The sequence below is a fragment of the Oncorhynchus nerka genome, linkage group LG22 (genome assembly GCF_034236695.1).
Source record: "Oncorhynchus nerka isolate Pitt River linkage group LG22, Oner_Uvic_2.0, whole genome shotgun sequence".
In the NCBI taxonomy this organism is placed as follows: Eukaryota; Metazoa; Chordata; class Actinopteri; order Salmoniformes; family Salmonidae; genus Oncorhynchus; species Oncorhynchus nerka.
The window spans coordinates 11,512,801-11,532,183 of NC_088417.1; the positions used below are offsets into that span (position 1 = coordinate 11,512,801).

Consider the following 19,383-nt stretch of genomic DNA (forward strand, 5'->3'; position numbering starts at 1 on the left):
ATTTCTTTTCTTTTTACCCATCTACCAACAGGTGCTCTTCTTTGTGAGGCAATGGAAAAGCTGGTTATATCTGTTTGAAAGTTGCTGCTTGACTGAGGGACCTTACAGATAATTGTATGTGTGGGGTACAGAGACGAGGTAGTCATTTAAAAATCATGTTAAACACTAGTATTGCACACAAAGTGAATCCATGCAAGTCATGTGACTAGTTAAGGAAATATTTACTCCTGAACTTATTTAGGCTTGTCATAGAAAGGGTGTTGAATACATATTGACTTTCAGCTTTTACTTTTTATGTCTAAAAACATAATTCCACATTGTGTGTAGAACAGTGACACAACATCTCAATTTAATCAATTTTAATGAGATGTTAAATGTTGGACCAATAAGACCAAAAGATTTCATGGAAATTGAATGTAAAGGTTTATTGCAGGGCAATTAATTAATAAACAACCTTAATAAATTCATTCTCATTTGTTTCTTCAATTTAACACTCAACATAAAAGCTGACGCGATAATTTCGAAATAGATGAAAGTAGATAACATTGTTATTCTGGGAATTGCACAAAAGATGAAGATAAACAGTGACTAGTAGATGTTAACACCATTCTGCCATCATGTAGACTTCCTGCACCAACTTCCTGTCTTGTATCAGACCACTGTCTCTCCAACTAACTGTGTCTTCTCTCCTCAGTCATCATTGACTTTATATGGTCTTAAACTGCCTTCAGTGAGCTAGTTGAACTCAGCAGTTCCTCTATACTGGAACCCATTAAACAGATGCTCTGTGAACTCAACACTCAAAATAAATGGTCTAAAATAAAGAGTAGCCTGCATCATCATATCAACACTATAGTAACAGTTAAATACCTTTCATCCCAGCAAATTCTACAAATATGCAGATAATCAAAGAGTACACAATTATAAATGTAACAAAAGTATCAATTTAAAACTAATACACAATGACAATACTGTTCATAAAAATACTTAATACCCATTGGAAAAATACATAAAATGCACCTCTTTTATTGACTTAAAGACCATCTAGGTTGTTAAGTGGTGGTTACTGGTTCCCTCTACTGACCGTGGCCTGGTTAGAGCACACTGTCCCAACCGGGGAGTTCTGTGGAGAGAACACAGAGAAAGGAACAGTTGTCAGGACCGACACATCAGAATAATAATGACTTCATAGTTACAGTTGGTTACACAAGACAGTATTCATTCAATTCTTCCTGAAACACACATTCTAGATGGGTTTTAAAAGGTTATTCTACCATTCCCACCAGTCCCTGTGAACGGTCTGTCATGTCAAACCCACTGGGGAGTCTAGATGTTCTCCTCCTCCTGGAAGACAAGAATAAAGGTATTTTGACATCATTTAGGTTTTCATATACAAAAGCACAAACAGCATGATAAATATGTTAAAATTGAGGCTGGGAATATCTTTTTACCATGCAAAGAATATGATCAGGCTGAAGAGGAAAATCAACCCCAAGGTTTTTCCTACAATCTCAAAAACCTTTGGGTTAACAGGCTCTTCTTGCCCTGTAAATAAAACATACAGCAGGTGTCACGTTCTGACCATAGTTCTTGTGTGTTTTCCTTGTTTTAGTGTTGGTCAGGACGTGAGCTGGGTGGGCATTCTATGTTGTGTGTCTAGTTTGTCTATTTCTATGTTTGGCCTGATATGGTTCTCAATCAGAGGCAGGTGTAAGTCATTGTCTCTGATTGGGAACCATATTTAGGTAGCCTGTTTTGTGTTAGGATTTGTGGGTGATTGTTCCTGTCTCACTGTTAGTTTGCACCAGAATAGGCTCAGTCACTTTGGTTTTTCTTTTTTCCTTGTTTTGGAAGAGAAGAGAAGAGAAGAGAAGAGAAGAGAAGAGAAGAGAAGAGAAGAGAAGAGAAGAGAAGAGAAGAGAACGAGCGCCATTCTCCTTGCGGAGATGGTGCTAAATACATCAACACGGTCGGTCCCTGGGATTGGGCTGGCCAACACGATTCGGTTTGCTTGGAAGGAAAAGGAGTTGGAGCCTTTAGGACGGGAAACTTTTAGAAGGATAATATTGATGGGGATTCTAAAGCTGACGGTGAAGGACGTGTTTTGTTTCCAAGGACACTCGTTGGAGGGAGAATACGACGTGGCACTATATACAGAGGAAAAACACGATGATATCCTGAGAAGGGCAAGAGCAGTGGGAGGTGAGAGGCCGATGAGCCACTATGAAATAACAAGCCTGGCGAAGAATAACTTTAGGGTTGTAACTGTCAACATTTACAACCCTTACGTTAAGGACGAAGAGGTGAGGGCTTTTCTGGGGAGATGCATGGATAACGTCTCCTCAGCAAGGCACCTCAAAGACTCCCTTGGGTTTTGGAATGGGAGGAGAGGCTTCCAGGCCCTCCTCAGAGAGGACCCAAAGGGACATGGTGGCTACCTCCATCCTCCTGCTATGTTCTCCCTAGGGGCTGACAGGGGGACGTTGTTTTATGCACGTCAGCCCCCATTTTGCAGGCTCTGTATGGCCTACGGATACATATTCGCCTCGTGCAGCACAAGAAAATGCAGATTTTGTGGATCTGAGGAACACGAGGCGAGGGATTGTGACAAGCCTAAGACGTGCCATGGGTGTGGCTCGTCAGCACACCTGTGGCGGGGGTGCCTGGCCCGTCAGAGGTCATATGCGTCTGCGGCTGGGGGGGTAGCAGGAGCGGGGTATGGTGGAGGAGCTGGCGGGGGGGAGGGTGGTATCTCTCCACTGCCGCCATCACCAAAGAAGAGAATGAAGAGGAGGGTGCGATTGGCCGACAGTGAGAGGGAGGGGATGGCCAAGAGAGTGATGGGGGTGGGAGAAACCTCTGGGTTGCTGCTGGTTTCCCCAGGCCCTCAACTTCTGTTGGGTGGGGACACACCTAACAAGACTCAGGACTGGGTACAGGAGGAGGTGGGGAGTTTTTTGTTTGGGGACTCAGCCTCCCCGATTTTTTTCCAAACCAGCTGCAGCACTGGGGAGGGGGAGGAGTGTGGGGGTAGACCCAGGGGGCAGGGCACCCCGGAGCCAAACACTATTCCTGCATCCTGGGTTGGTGAGATGGAGGAAGAGGGGGGGATGTCGGGAGTACGGATGGTGTTCTCACCGGTAGATATGGAGCAGGGGAGCATCGGGTGAGTCTCCTGTTTTTTTGTTTTTTTCTGTCTGGGTTTAGAATTTGAGTGTATTACATGTTTTTATTTTTTCATGGGGTCTAATTTTACTTTTGTTAGTTTAAATGTAAGGGGTTTAAGGGATTTTGTTAAGAGGAGGGCGGTTTTTAGTTATTTGGAGGGTGTGGTTTTTAGTTATTTGGAGGGTGTGGGGTTTAATTTTTGTTTTTTTACAGGAGGTTCACCTGGGGGATGGAGGGGATGTTAGTAGGTTTAAGAGGGAGTGGGACAAGGGGGAGTTGGTTTGGGGTATTGGGGGGGTGCACTCACCGGGGGTAGGGATTTTGTGTGGGCACAGGGAGGTAAAAGTGGAGGATTCTTTTGTGGTAATGCAGGGGAGGGTTATAGGGGTGGATGTCACGATATGGGATTGTAAATTTAGATTAGTGGTGGTGTATGGGCCACAGGTGGTGGCAGACAGGAGGGAGATGGTGGACTGTCTGACGCCCCTGTGTGTCACAAATAGGAAATTAGTGATAGGGGGGGATTTTAATAGTGATTTAGGAATAGGGGGGGATAGCAGTGCAGGTGCCATTGCCGGGCTAATGGCTTGCCATGGTCTGGTAGATGGTGGTCTGCACACTACTCCGAAAATGGACGGTCCTACATGGCGCAACTCCAGGGGGGTTGAGCGGAGGCTCGACTATATTTTTGTAGCCAGGTCTTTGGGTAAGTTGTCTGGGCGGCTGTTTTCTTTTCGGATCACGACGGGGTGCTCCTGCAGGTGGGGTTGCCAGTCTGCCTCTTTGGTAGGGGGTACTGGAAGTTAGATCGGGATGTGCTGGAGGAGCAGGCTTTTGTTGACGGGTTTTATGGTTTCTTTTGGAGGCTTGAAGGCCTCCGGTCCATGTGCGAGGGGGTGTTAGAGTGGTGGGAATTAGTTAAGGTGAGGATTAGGGCTTTTATAATAGGGTATTGCAAGAGGGAAAAAAGGGAGGAGAGGAGGGAGGTGGATCGTATCCAAAGGTTAATTGAACTCGAGTACGAGGCAGGCAGCCTCGGCGGGTCGTTTGACTGGGAGAGATCCGCAACCCTAATGGCGCAGCTCAGGGAGTTGCAGGAGCGGAAGGCTCGAGCTTTCCTGGAGCGTGCGCATAGTGGCTTTCTAGAACATAATGAGACTGCTATGTTCTTTAAGTCGGTTAGGGCCAGACAGAGTAGGAAGGTAATGCATGGCGTTAGGGAAGAAAATGGTAGTATAGTTAGAGAACCAGAGGATATGGTCAGGGTGACAACTGATCATTTCCAAGGTTTATTTAAGGAAAGGGAAATAGATGTAGAGCAGGGAAATGTGTTTTTAGAACACTTGTCCAGGCGGTTGCCGGAGGACATTAGAGAAGTGATGGAGGCCCAGATCTCACTAGAAGAGGTTGAGAGCGCTCTTAGGAGGATGGGAAAAGGGAAGGTGCCTGGGATGGTTGGGCTGCCGGCTGAGTTTTATCTCAAGTTTTGGGGTATACTTGGACCAGTGGTCCTCGAAGTCTTACATTTACATTACATTTAAGTCATTTAGCAGACGCTCTTATCCAGAGCGACTTACAAATTGGTGCATTCACCTTATGACATCCAGTGGAACAGTAGTGCATCTAAATCTTTTAAGGGGGTGTGAGAGGGATTACTTTATCCTATCCTAGGTATTCCTTAAAGAGGTGGGGTTTCAGGTGTCTCCGGAAGGTGGTGATTGACTCCGCTGTCCTGGCGTCGTGAGGGAGTTTGTTCCACCATTGGGGGGCCAGAGCAGCGAACAGTTTTGACTGGGCTGAGCGGGAACTGTACTTCCTCAGTGGTAGGGAGGCGAGCAGGCCAGAGGTGGATGAACGCAGTGCCCTTGTTTGGGTGTAGGGCCTGATCAGAGCCTGGAGGTACTGAGGTGCCGTTCCCCTCACAGCTCCGTAGGCAAGCACCATGGTCTTGTAGCGGATGCGAGCTTCAAGGCCATCCTTGAGACGGGGGTCCCGGGGGGATCAATGGCTGTTGGTGTGCTGTCACTATAAGAAGGGGGAAGTAACAGACCTTGGCAACTGGCGGCCGTTGACCATGCTGTGTGTAGATTACAAGCTACTTGCAAAGGTTTTAGCAGACCGGTTGCGCACAGCCCTTCCCTACGTCGTCCATGAGGATCAGTCGTGCGGGGTAGAGGGCCGCTCTATTAGATGGAACCTACAGTTAATCAGGGACTCCATCGCTTGGGTTGAAGATAGAGGACTGCTTTTAATGGTAGCAGCGCTAGATCAGGCGAAAGCCTTTGATCGTGTGAATAGATCCTTTTTATTCAGAGTGTTAGGTCGATTAGGATTTGGGGAGAAGTTCATAGGATGGATTCGTACATTATATGTTGGAGCGGGGTGCCCGAGTTAGTGTAAATAGTCACTTGGGTGACGTTTTTGACCTCTCGTCTGGGGTCAGGCAGGGGTGCCCACTCTCGGCTCTCCTCTTCGTTCTGTACATGGAGCCTCTGGGGGCTGCCATTAGGGCAGACACAGGGGTGGAAGGCTTGCTGATCCCTGGAAGTGGTGGGCTGCGTGTTAAGTTGACGCAGTACGCCGACGACACTTCCTTGCTGCTGTGCAAGGACTCGTGCCTGACAAGGTCCCTTGCCATCTTTGGGGATTTCACCCGAGCGTCGGGAGCAGTTCTGAACCATGCAAAGTCTTCCGTCAAGTTTTTCGGAAGATGGCGCGGTAGAACGGATGTGCCTGGGGGGTTATCTCTCTGTGAGGGGGCCCTGAGGATTCTCGGGGTCCATTTTGAGACCTCCGGCTCAGCGACGCTAAACTGGAACATGCGTATCGCAGTGGTACAGAGGAAGCTAGCAATGTGGAAGGCTAGGTATTTGTCTTTTATGGGCAAAGTCCTGGTCCTAAAGGTGGATGTGTTGCCGTCTCTTTTGTATTTGGCATACATCTACCCATTGCCGGCTTGTCTGAGGAGGCCTCTAGTGAGGCTTGTGTTTCAGTTTATGTGGAGTGGCAGGTGCGAGTGGGTCGCCAGGGCACGCATGATCTGTCCCATCGGGGAGGGAGGTAGGGGGGTACCACATTTCCCCATCAAACTGGACACAATTTTTGTTTCTTTCTTGTTAACGGAGCTTGCTCAGCCAGTGATACACCCGTCCGGTTACCTCCTGCGGGTGTTTTGGTGTGGTCTAACACGGGTCCTCGGGCGGTGGCACTTTGGTCATGCGGCCAAGTGGCTGCCTGTGCACCCTGAGGTTGAAGTTGCCCTAGTATGGGCTAGGGCACGGGTGTTGTTAGGTTTGGTAAAGGGGGATTTTGTATTGACGTGGGCCAGGTTAGAGAGAGGTGTAGGGAGAGCGAGAGGGACGGATAGGGACAGATTTCTGCTCTGGCTTCTCATGAGTCTCTTTAAACGGGGGCTGTGGGAAGCAAGGCAGAACATGGTGAAGACAGGGAGAGATTGGGGGGTGGAAGGGATAGTGAGGAGGGTGGAAGGAGATTTGAGGGGGAGGATGAAGAGGGAGGAGAGGAAGTGGGTGCAGCATGCTGCTCGGGAGAGGTGGAAGGGTGGTTTAGGTTTAGGGCTGGGTGTCATTTAGATTTGTAAGGGGATAGATTAGGGACGGGGAGATAGGGAAAGGTATTTTGTAGGGTGACGGGGAGGGAAGATGCTCCCCTGAGGTTTTGTTTGGGGTTTATGTTTAGTTTAATTAGTTTAATTAAAATACCATTATTTGAGTATGTATGAAAATTATGTGTTGTAAAGAATGAATGGTATTGAAGATAATAAATTATTTTTTATAAAAATAAAAAAAATCGGACTGTTTTAGGTTGTGCCACGTTTATTGTTTTGTAGTATTGAGTTTCTGTCATTAAATAACCATGGACACTAACCACGCTGCACATTGGTCCTCTCCTTCCCAGGAAGAAAGCCGTTACAGCGGCCATGCAGAAGTACCTCTTCTACATCCACGCATTGGAAGGGGTGTCCATGTACTTTTGAATATATATTGTATATCTAACCTAAGATTGTGCCCTACGTGCCCATTTTACCTTTTATAGCCAGCTGCACTTCATTTGACTTCCCACAGCCTTGACTATTTCTTGCTTCACAGTAGTACAGTCCTCCATCACCAACAGTCACATTGAGGGTGTAACTCTGTCCAGATGCTACCTGAGTTGTTTTACCCTCACTGATCTTGAACCAGGTGAAGTTTGTCACAGGAGGGTTGGCTGTGCCGCTGCAGGTCAGATTAACACAGCTGCCCACAAATACTGGATCATCTGGACTGATGGAGGCTGAGGTGTCCTTAGGAGAGACTGAGGGAGAGGGGTTCATTTACAATGTATCTGGATATGGTATATTGAATAGTCTAATCAAAACCACTCTTACAATCATCAGTGAAAACATGATAGAATGATCTATTCTTCAGGAACCGGTGACTAAATCTTACATGAAACGTTAAGCATCATGTTATGTTCAGCTGTCTTGTTGCTTGTCCCTACTGGGTAGACTGCAGTACAAGTGATGTTCTTCTCATGATGAAGGTATGACGGAGTGAAGGTCACCGTGGAGAGAACTGATTTGGTTTGGTCTGGATTCTCCTGCAGTTGGTTCTCAGTTGTGAACTGTGTTGGGAGAGTCCATGTCAGCTCATGGGGGTGTTCGGGACAGGGAGTGACAGCAGAGCAGTTCAAACTGACAAGGGTCCCTTCCTTCACTTCACCTGAGACAGAAAGGACGGGACTGGAAGGAAAATCTGTAATACATTGTAGATAAATATATTTTACACTAACAGTTAAACTGTCCACTTGTTCAACTCTTATCTTTGATGCAAGGAATCTAAATTGGAAAAAATTGTTTGTAAAAATATAAATTGTCTCTTACCCCTGACATCTATATAAACAGACTTATCATAGTCTGTTGCACGGAATGGTTGACTCTCAATCCTGAAGAAGTATACATCAGTGTAATTGGTGGTTACATTGAAGAAGACTGTGGTGCAGTTCTTCTGGGACATGTTTCCAGTTATCTTCCCTTGATATCTGTTGACTGTCTTACTGCTGTTAAATATCACATTGTCCGGACGCTCACCAAAGTTTGAGTTTTCTTTAATCCACACTCCAGAGGTAAGTATTGTGCTGTTAAATGTATCCTTATGTTGGTCAGGAATATCAAATGAACATGGGATTTGCACACAGGAGCCCGTCAGTACATCCAGTCTATCTGGCATTGTGGTGATCAAATCTCGTTGGCCAAAACAGACCAAAACACCTGCAACGTGAAGGACAATATCAGGGAGGTAATATGATATTTTCAGTACATTCACTCTCTCTCTGCAGCAAAAAATATATACTAATTGCAATGTACAGGTGATTCCTGATGTCACAACTCCATGCCCTAAACTGGATCATGCACATATCTGGAGCACAATGTTTGAATCCAGACTATTAAACTATGCTTTTCTATACATTGAGACAGATGGGAATACAGCTCATAGTATGAAACATCATCCCTTGTACTTCCTCTGTCTGATTCATAACTAGTTGTCGCTGTGTGTAAGACTCACCTGATATAAAGAGGACAATGAGAAAAAACATGTTCTCAGGACAAGCCATGTGAGATCTCACACACTACTGATCACCTGAAACAGTACAAACATACACACATTTAGTGACTCAACACACTGCCCCTCCTTACCTTCAGGCTCAAACCCAACACCTGAGCACTCCAGCTTCCCCCTGAAGCTACCTGCCCATCTTGCGAAAACATCAGAAACCCTACCCCTTCAGGGCATTTTAAATAATCCCACAGCACACCCCCCCCTCCCCCCTTTCACAGCCCGACCTCAAAAAAGATTCTTGTGAACTAACATCCGCACTTGACCCCCCCCACACACACACACACACACACACACACACACTCGCTCTGACTTTGCTGATACCTGCTTGAGTGTACTTACTATGAATGTAATGCGGTTGTCTCACCTGACTATCATAAGATGAATGCACCAACTGTATGTCGTTCTGGATAAGAGTGTCTCTGCTAAATTACTCGAATGTATTACATTGAACCTTAATGCGTACAGTGCATTCGGAAATGATTCAGACCTCTTGACTTTTTCCCCTCGTTGTTATGTTGTTCTAAAATGGATGAAATTGTTCTCTCCCCTCAATCTACACACAATACCCCATAATAACAAAAAACATTTTTTAGAAATTATTTGTCATTATGGGGTATTGTGTGTGGATTGATAAGGAAAAATAATTTAATGCATTTTACAATAAGACTAAAGTAACAAAATGTGGAAAAAGGAAAGGGGTCTGAATACTTTCTGAATGCAGTGTATGGCTTTCAGTTGTGAAGCTATAACATGAACCAACAGCAGCAGCATTTCAAATCATTACCAGTCATAACATTTCAGTGAGTCTTAACATTCAAATGAAAAGATAGTGAAGAAGTTGACACTTGCCTTACGATCTTGAAAAGCGATCACAGAAAAGGAGATGATATCACACCCATAGTGAGTTCTGACAAACTGAAGTGTTGCAATTCAAGTTGGACAATGGCATGTGATGTACTTCCTATTCCTTATAAGTGAACAAAATTATTTGCATTTTCAAAAGAAGTAGTATAATTTTCTACTAATTATATACAGTCAAAAGTTTAGACACACCTACTCAAGGGTTCTCTCTTTTACTATTGTCTACATTGTAGAATAGTGAAAACATCAAAATTATGAAATAACACATATGGAATCATGTAGTAACCAAAAGTGTTAAACAAATCAAAATATATGTTATATTTGAGATTCTTCAAATGAGCCACCCTTTGCCTTGATGACAGCCTTGCATACTCTTGGTATTCTCTCAACCAGCTTCATGAGGTAGTCACCTGGAATGCATTTAAATTAACAGGTGTTTAACAGGTTGTTAAAAGTTAGTTTGTGGAATTTCTTTCCTTCTTAATGCGTTTCAGCCAATCAGTTGTGTTGTGACAAGGTAGGGATGGTATACAGAAGATGGTCTTTCACCAAATAGGGTGAAGCCCATCATTTTCTTTTCGTCCAATTTTAAATTGAACCTTTATTTAACTTGGCAAGTCAGTTAAGAACAAACTATTATTTACAATGACTGCCTACCCTGGCCAAAGCTGGGCCAATTGTGCGCCGCCATATGAGACTCCCAATCACAGCCGGACGTGAAACAGCCTGGAATCAAACCAGGGACTGTAGTGACGCCTCTTGCACTGAGATGCATTTATTATTATTTCTTGCTTCACAGAAGTACAGTCCTCCATCAACAGTCACATTGAGGGTGTAACGCTGTCCAGATGCTACCTGTGTTGTTTTACCCTCACTGATCTGGAACCAGGTGAAGGTTGTCACAGGAGGATTGGCTGTACTGCTGCAGGTCAGATTAACACAGCTGCCCACTAATACTGGATCAGCTGGACTGATGGAGGCCAAGGTGTCCTTAGGAGAGACTGAGGGAGAGGGGTTCATTTACAATGTATCTGGATATGGTATATTGAATAGTCTCATCAAAACCACTCTATTACAATCATCAGTGAAAACATGATAGAATGATCTATTCTTCAGGAACCCGTGACTAAATCTTACATGAAACGTTAAGCATCATGTTATGTTCAGCTGTCTTGTTACTTGCCACTCTTGACACACAATCCAAATTGGAAATACCAATGTGGCTCATGCTCACAGTGCAATAGCACTACACATACATCCTTCTTCAGACACCCACATACAGGTGGAAACATCCCTGTTAGGGCTATCATCTCTTGCAAGATAAAGGGAGTAATCTGTCTCATCACATGTTCATGTGGAAAAACCTACGTAGGACAACCGAAAAGACAATTAAAACAATGCATAGCTGACCACTGTAACATGTGTCGTCGTCTGATGAGGAGGAATCGGACCAAAGAGCAGCGTGGTAAGAGTTCATGACCTTTATTTAACTGAACACTGAAACAAAAAGAACAAAGTGCAAACTGAAACAGTCCTGTCAGGTGCAGAAAACACTAAACAGAAAACAACTACACACAAAACATAGGTGGGAAAAAGCTACCTAAGTATGGTTCCCAATCAGAGACAACGATAGTCAGCTGTCCCTGATTGAGAACCATACCCGGCCAAAACAAAGAAATACAAAACATAGAGAAAGGAACATAGCATGCCCACCCAAATCACACCCTAACAAAACCAAAATAGAGAAATAAAAAGCTCTCTAAGGTCAGTGTGTGACAACCACCGCAGCTCAATCAGGTGTAATAACACTGACTATCCAGCAGCAGCTCACTTTGTTGAAGCTAACCATCCCATCTCCTCACTCAAAAACACACACATATACACACGCATTGAGCATGTTGGCCAACCAAGGAGAGGAGGTATTTAAAAACATTGACCCCTCCTGTCTTAATATTGACTTTGATCTCAGGCCCTTCTTATGAAAAATTAGTTTCATGAAGAAGTCTTATAAATGAATATATTCTTTCTCCTTCTTATCAGCGTAGAATCAATATGTTCCCCCTGTTGATGATGCTTATTGTGCATTATGGATGAACCAAAAGATTACATTTAACATTTTATGAAATTGGAAACAATTAAATACATGTGAAATTAAATTAAACAATAATGTATGTTGATGCTAATCTTATGCTAATTTTAATGATAACAATAGGCTAATATATTCAATATGATGTAAACTATTGTCTTTTAACAGTTTCACTCAATTCACTCTAATTAACCTCATAATTGTGACACAACCCTCAAGATTGTCATTGGTTGCACTAATTGCACTGTTTGTCTACATAACCTGGTTCAAGCATTCATGACTTTACCCTGAAGAAGGAACAGTGATGCCGAAACATTGGTGTTTTACCCAATAAATGACTGGGAGTTTATATATATATAGATTGTGCAACTCTCTTTGTTGTTATAGCTTACAGTGTATTCACCGTTAGTCAGCACCTCTACAATAAGTCATTTTCTCTGGGTGTGCTCCACATAATGCTTTTTATATCACCTGAACATAACAAATAAATAAATAAACGTGAAGATATTAAGTATTTTATTTATAGAGTACTAACTTTACCTTCCCCTTCTACAACAAAATACTTAAATACATGTAATATAGTCCATGAAACATTTGATTTAAATACTGTAGAATTCCATTAATTATCATGGAGGACTGCTTCTTCTGGGGAGTACCATATATAGAGACCGGTGGATTTAAAGTCTCTCATTGGCCGTTACATAGCATTAGAGATCCAGGGTTTATACACATCATTGGTACAGTCTCTCCCAATAACATTATTATGAATTTATTTCAATGTACAGGTGATTTTTCAATTGGTTGGTGTGTTGTCAAGGAGTGAGGTGACGTGTGTTTGTGAGCAGATGACCACTATTTTGAGCCCGGTATGGGGACAGGGACAGTGGTGGAAGATATACTGTTAACTGCATACTGACGTCGGTTTCACATGAACATACAATGACATGAAACAGTATTTCCCCCTTTCTGGTTCTCTATTTTGCTTCTTTCTTTTACTGAATGTTATCAGATCTTCATCCAAAACCTAATATTAGATAAAGGGAACTTGAGTTTACAAATAACAAAAAAAATAGTTATAGTTATTTAATTTATTTCATTAACAAAGTTATGCAACACCCACGCCCCTGTGTGAAACAGTAATTCCCACCTTATACTCAATAACTGGTTATGTCACCATTCCAAAACACACAATCAGGAATACATCAAAATTGATTTGATGTACCAAATGTAAAGTTTTGGAATGGCCTAGTCAAAGTCCAGACCTAATCCCAAATGAGACATTGTGACAGTTCATGCTTGAAAACCCACAAATGTCGCTTAGTTATAGCAGTTCTACATGGGAGAGTTTGCCAAAATTCCTTCACAGCAACATGAGAGACTGATCAACAACTAAAGGAAGCATTTGGTTGGAGTCATTTCAGCTGAAGGAGGCACAACCAGTTATTGAGTATAAGGGGGAAATTACTTTTTCAAACAGGGACATTGGGTGTTGCATAACGTTGTTTAAGAAACGAATGAAATAAGTATGTAAATGTTGTGTTATTTGTTCACTCAGTTTCCATTTATCTAATATCAGCTTTTGATTGAATATCTGATAACATTCAGTATCCAAAATATGCCAAATACATTTTCACAGGACAGTTTGAATCCAGACGATTAAAATGCACTAATCAGGAAGGAACTGTACACTTTTCTACACAATTAAAAAGCCAGTATATCACACATCCCATAAAATATCATGACTTGTGGTTATTCCTTTATGTCTGATTCATAACTAATTGTTGTTGAGTGGAAGACTCACCTGACATAAAGAGGCCAATGAGAAAAACATGTTCTCAGGACAAGCCATGTGAGAACTCACACACTACTGATCACCTGAAACAGGTCAAACATTCACTTCCTGGTAGAGTAGGTCACGTGACACATACTGTATCACATTGAAACTTTAGTCCATAGTCACATAGGTTCTTCAGTTGTGAAGCTAATACATGAACTAACAGCCGTACATTGAACATTTTGAATCTCATTACTAAAATATAAAGATAAGATGTGAAGTTGTTGACACTTGCCTTACAACTGTAAGCAGAAATTCATGTGGCACATCTCACATCTCATCAGTGACGTACTTCCTAATAAGTGTATTTGTATAATAGGATGTTGAATAGTCTATGTGATGGGTGTCAACATCAGTTGTGAAAACATTGTATGCTAATTTAAGCATTTAGAACATTGTCATTTTCTATTGAACGTTCTACTCCAGAACAATTAGTCTCAGTCACTTGAAACATTGCAGAGGTGGCCTGATCCATGTTTCACCAGTTTCAAATGAAATGGGCCCCAGCTGCCCACTGACTGATTCTACACACAAAGTGTGTGTCAGCCACTGACTCAACAGCATTATATGGCCTATACATTTCATTACTGCCCAAAATGAAACACTTATAGACAAGATATTTTTCATTGTGGGATAATAATATTCATTGCAGATAATGTATGTGTGGTGGGTAAATAACCCTTTTAGGGGAAGGGGACCCCTTTACAGCATTTTGTTACAGGCCCCCAAGTAGTCAAGTCCGCCCTTGATACAACAAAGGAAACGTTCTGCAATATAACCATCTCCCTCTCCTCTATCTCACAGGCTTGATTGGGAATTTGTGTGAGATTTCTTTTTTTATGTAGCTAAATCATAAACCAAAATCCATCCAACTTGATAAATTAAATTTGAGTTCAGTAAAAGATACCCGGTTCTCACATTATCTTTCTGCATGAAAAACAGACTTTGTCAGAAACAGAGTAACTATAATTGTAGCTGATGGATTATCACACACTCCTCCATTTCTCCTGCATCCACTTCCTCTTTCATTACATCACTTCTATCTGCCAGGAAGAGCATGGTGGGCTGGGAGCCACAGGAGGGAGCCATCGACCTGCAGGGCAAGGTGTACCGCTTTGACGGTCATGTCTAAATGGGATACAGCTTTTGTCAAATTGAGGTTCTTAAGTTGATTTTATGTTTTATTTTAGCTAACCCTAACCCTTTTTCTTACCTTAATCTAATTATCCTAACCTGCTACGTTAATTCTCCCAACCTGCTGCACAAGTTCTCCTACATTTGCAAATCCATTTTGACAAAAGGATATATCCCTTCTATTCAAAACCCTCTTTGACCTGCCCAAGGCCTTCTGGGAGAAGGAGACTCAGGAGCTGAGGATGTACTTTACCCAGCAGGTAGGTTTTTATTACAGTGCAATTAATGGACAACCTCAAATGCAGCCTCATTTGTGTCTCTTGATCAACACTCAAAACAAAAGCAGACACAATAACTCCCAACAATACACACATGAACATAGACATGTAAATCAAATCAAATCCAATCAAATTTTATTTGTCACATACACATGGTTAGCAGATGTTAATGCGAGTGTAGCGAAATGCTTGTGCTTCTAGTTCCGACAATGCAGTGATAACCAACAAGTAATCTAACTAACAATTCCAAAACTACTGTCTTATACACAGTGTAAGGGGATAAGGAATATGTACATAAGGATATATGAATGAGTGATGGTACAGAGCAGCATACAGTAGATGGTATCGAGTACAGTATATACATATGAGATGAGTATGTAGACAAAGTAAACAAAGTGGCATAGTTAAAGTGGCTAGTGACATAAGAATGCAGTCGATGATCTAGAGTACAGTATATACATATGCATATGAGATGAATAGTGTAGGGTAAGTAACATTATATAAGGTAGCATTGTTTAAAGTGGCTAGTGATATATTTACATCATTTCCCATCAATTCCCATTATTAAAGTGGCTGGAGTTGGGTCAGTGTCAATGACAGTGTGTTGGCAGCAGCCACTCAATGTTAGTGATTGCTGTTTAACAGTCTGATGGCCTTGAGATAGAAGCTGTTTTTCAGTCTCTCGGTCCCAGCTTTGATGCACCTGTACTGACCTCGCCTTCTGGATGATAGCGGGGTGAACAGGCAGTGGTTTGGGTGGTTGATGTCCTTGATGATCTTTATAGCCTTCCTGTAACATCGGGTGGTGTAGGTGTCCTGGAGGGCAGGTAGTTTGCCCCCGGTGATGCGTTGTGCAGACCTCACTACCCTCTGGAGAGCCTTACGGTTGAGGGCGGAGCAGTTGCCGTACCAGGCGGTGATACAGCCCGCCAGGATGCTCTCGATTGTGCATCTGTAGAAGTTTGTGAGTGCTTTTGGTGACAAGCCAAATTTCTTCAGCCTCCTGAGGTTGAAGAGGCGCTGCTGCGCCTTCTTCACGACGCTGTCAGTGTGAGTGGACCAATTCAGTTTGTCTGTGATGTGTATGCCGAGGAACTTAAAACTTGCTACCCTCTCCACTACTGATCCATCGATGTGGATAGGGGTGTTCCCTCTGCTGTTTCCTGAAGTCCACAATCATCTCCTTAGTTTTGTTGACGTTGAGTGTGAGGTTATTTTCCTGACACCACACTCCGAGGGCCCTCACCTCCTCCCTGTAGGCCGTCTCGTCGTTGTTGGTAATCAAGCCTACCACTGTTGTGTCGTCCGCAAACTTGATGATTGAGTTGGAGGCGTGCATGGCCACGCAGTCGTGGGTGAACAGGGAGTACAGGAGAGGGCTCAGAACGCACCCTTGTGGGGCCCCGTGTTGAGGATCAGCGGGGAGGAGATGTTGTTGCCTACCCTCACCACCTGTGGGCGGCCCGTCAGGAAGTCCAGTACCCAGTTGCACAGGGCGGGGTCGAGACCCAGGGTCTCGAGCTTGATGACGAGCTTGGAGGGTACTATGGTATTGAATGCCGAGCTGTAGTCGATGAACAGCATTCTCACATAGGTATTCCTCTTGTCCAGGTGGGTTAGGGCAGTGTGCAGTGTGGTTGAGATTGCATCGTCTGTGGACCTATTTGGGCGGTAAGCAAATTGGAGTGGGTCTAGGGTGTCAGGTAGGGTGGAGGTGATATGGTCCTTGACTAGTCTCTCAAAGCACTTCATGATGACGGAAGTGAGTGCTACGGGGCGGTAGTCGTTTAGCTCAGTTACCTTAGCTTTCTTGGGAACAGGAACAATGGTGGCCCTCTTGAAGCATGTGGGAACAGCAGACTGGTATAGGGATTGATTGAATATGTCCGTAAACACACCGGCCAGCTGGTCTGCGCATGCTCTGAGGGCGCGGCTGGGGATGCCGTCTGGGCCTGCAGCCTTGCGAGGGTTAACACGTTTAAATGTCTTACTCACCTCGGCTGCAGTGAAGGAGAGACTGCATATTTTCGTTGCAGGCAGTGTCAGTGGCACTGTATTGTCCTCAAAGCGGGCAAAAAAGTGATTTAGTCTGCCTGGGAGCAAGCGCATAAATAAGTTCAGATTCAGTTTAGAGTGATTCATATAGTGTTCAGCATATTTATCTATTTGACCTTCCTGTAACATAATTTCAGGGGGGAGAATATGGTACAGGTTACAGGGTAGTCCAGGTAATTGAGGTAATATGTACAAGGAGGTAGGGGTAAAGTGACAAGGCATAGATAATAAACAACAGCCCAGCGTCGTCTGGGTTAGGGGAGGGTTTGACCCACAGGGATGTCCTTGTCCCATCACGCTCTAACGACTCATGAGGCGGGCCAGGTGCACGATGACACGGTCGCCAGATTATGGTGTTTCCTCTGATACATTGTTGTGGATGGCTTCCAGGTTAAGCAGGCATTGCGTCAAGAAGCAGTGCAGCTTGGTTGGGTTGTGATTCGAAGGACGCACGACCTTTGCATCTCCTGAGTCCGTAAGGGAGTTGCAGCGATGAGACAAGACTGTTACTACCAATTGGATACCACAAAATTGGGGGGAAAAATAGAATTAAACAAAGTATCTGTCATTAAAAATAAATCATATATACATTTTAGGGCCTTCCTCTGACACCACGTGGTGTAGAGCTCCTTGATGGCTGGAAGCTTGGAAGCGTGATGTACTGAGCAGTACGCACTACCCCCTGTAGCGCCTTCTGTTTGGAGGACCCATGCCAAATCCTTTCAGTCTCCAGGGGGGGAATAGGTGTTGTTGTGCCCTCTTCATGACTGTTGGTGTGCTTGGATAATGATAGATTGTTGGTGATGTGGCTCTCAACCTGCTCCAGTACAGCCCCACTCGGCCCTCCATTTCCTGTAGTCCACGATCATCTCCTTTGTCATGATCACGTTGAGGGGGAGGTTGTTGTCCTGGCACCACACTGCCAGGTTTTTGACCTCCTCCCTATAGGCTGCCTCATTTTTGTTGGTGATGAGGCCTACCACTGTTGTGTCTTCGGCAAACCTAATGATGGTGTTGGGGTCGCTCAGTCATGGGTGAACAGAGAGTACAGGAGCTGATTAAGCACGGACCCCTGAGGAACCCTTGTGTTGAGCATTAGAGAGGCACATGTGTTTTTGCTAACCCTTACCACCTGGGGTGCGGCTCATCAGGAAGTCCAGGATCCAGTTGCAGAGGGAGGTTTTTAGGCCCAGGGTCCTTAGCTTAATGATGAGCTTTGAGGGCAGTATGATGTTGAACGCTAAGCATCTCCAATCCAAAATTAAATCTAGAATCGGCTTCCTATATCGCAACAAAGCATCGTTCACTCATGATGCGAAACATACCCTCATAAAACTGACCATCCTACCGATCCTCGACTTCAGTGATGTCATCTATAAAATAGCCTCCAACACTATACTCAACAAACTGGATGCAGTCTATCACAGTGCCATCCGTTTTGTCACCAAAGCCCCATACACTACCCACCATTGCGATCGGTACGCTCTCTTTGGTTGGACCTCGCTTCATACTCGTCGCCAAACCCACTGGCTACAGGTTATCTACAAGTCTCTGCTAGGTAAAGCCCCGCCTTATCTCAGCTCACTGGTCACCATAGCAGCACCCACTCGTAGCATGCGCTCCAGCAGGTATATCTCACTGGTCATCCCCAAAGTCAATTCCTCCTTTGGTCGTCTTTCCTTCCAGTTCTCTGCTGCCCATGACTGGAAGGTACTGCAAAAGTCTCTGAAGCTGGAGACTCACATCTCCCTCACTAGCTTTAAGCACCAGCTGTCAGAGCAGCTCACAGATCACTGCACCTGTACATAGCCCATCTGTAAACAGCCCATCTATCTACCTATCTCATCTCCATACTGTATTTATTTATTTATTTATTTATCTTGCTCCTTTGCACCCCAGTATCTCTACTTGCACATTCATCTTCTGCCGATCTACCATTCCAGTGTTTAATTGCTATATTGTAATTACTTCGCCACCATGGCCTATTTATTTCCTTATCTTACCTCATTTGCACTCTCTGTATGTAGACTTTTTGTTTTCTTTTGTTCTACTGTATTATTGACTGTATGTTTTGTTTATTCCGTGTGTAACTCTGTGTTGTTGTATGTGTCGAATTTCTATGCTTTATCTTGGCCAGGTCGCAGTTGCAAATGAGAACTTGTTCTCAACTAGCCTACCTGGTTAAATTAAATAAAGGTGAAATAAAATTAAAATAAAACGCTGAGCTGTAGTCAATGAACAACATTCTCACATAGGTGTTCCTGTTGTCCGAGTAGGAAAGGGCATTTTGAATGCAATAGAGATTGCGTCATCTGTGGATCTGTTGGGGTGGTATGCAAATTGGAGTGG

General features: G+C 43.8%; 1 protein-coding gene across 5 annotated transcripts; it reads right to left on the reverse strand.

Moving 5' to 3' along the window:
- Nucleotides 1-344: 344 nt before the first annotated feature.
- Nucleotides 345-10,823, reverse strand: LOC115104858 (B-cell receptor CD22-like). Of its 5 annotated transcripts, XM_065006940.1 has the most exons (9): nt 10,785-10,823; nt 9,636-10,648; nt 8,733-8,807; nt 8,051-8,437; nt 7,617-7,922; nt 7,216-7,482; nt 1,452-1,545; nt 1,275-1,344; nt 345-1,123 (listed from the first exon to the last, which is right to left on the reverse strand). In XM_065006940.1, exons 3-9 carry the CDS (start codon nt 8,779-8,781, stop codon nt 1,064-1,066), a joined length of 1,233 nt encoding a protein of 410 aa, XP_064863012.1. In that variant the 5' UTR covers nt 8,782-8,807; nt 9,636-10,648; nt 10,785-10,823; the 3' UTR covers nt 345-1,063. The 5 variants fall into 5 exon arrangements, with proteins under 5 accessions (XP_064863012.1, XP_064863013.1, XP_064863011.1 ...); XM_065006941.1 differs by lacking the exon at nt 10,785-10,823 and having other exon boundaries at nt 1,284-1,344; nt 9,636-10,778; XM_065006939.1 differs by lacking the exon at nt 10,785-10,823 and having other exon boundaries at nt 9,636-10,777.
- Nucleotides 10,824-19,383: the final 8,560 nt, after the last annotated feature.

Excerpts from the sequence above, each read along its gene's own strand:
- LOC115104858 (XM_065006940.1), bottom strand. The coding sequence starts at position 8,781 with ATGGCTTGTCCTGAGAACATGTTTTTTCTCATTGTCCTCTTTATATCA. Across the intron at positions 7,923-8,050 it reads TGTTTATATAGATGTCAGGG|ATTTTCCTTCCAGTCCCGTC; the intron begins GTAAGAGACAAT and ends AATGTATTACAG. Across the intron at positions 1,546-7,215 it reads AGTGCAGCTGGCTATAAAAG|GGCAAGAAGAGCCTGTTAAC; the intron begins GTAAAATGGGCA and ends TTTTATTTACAG.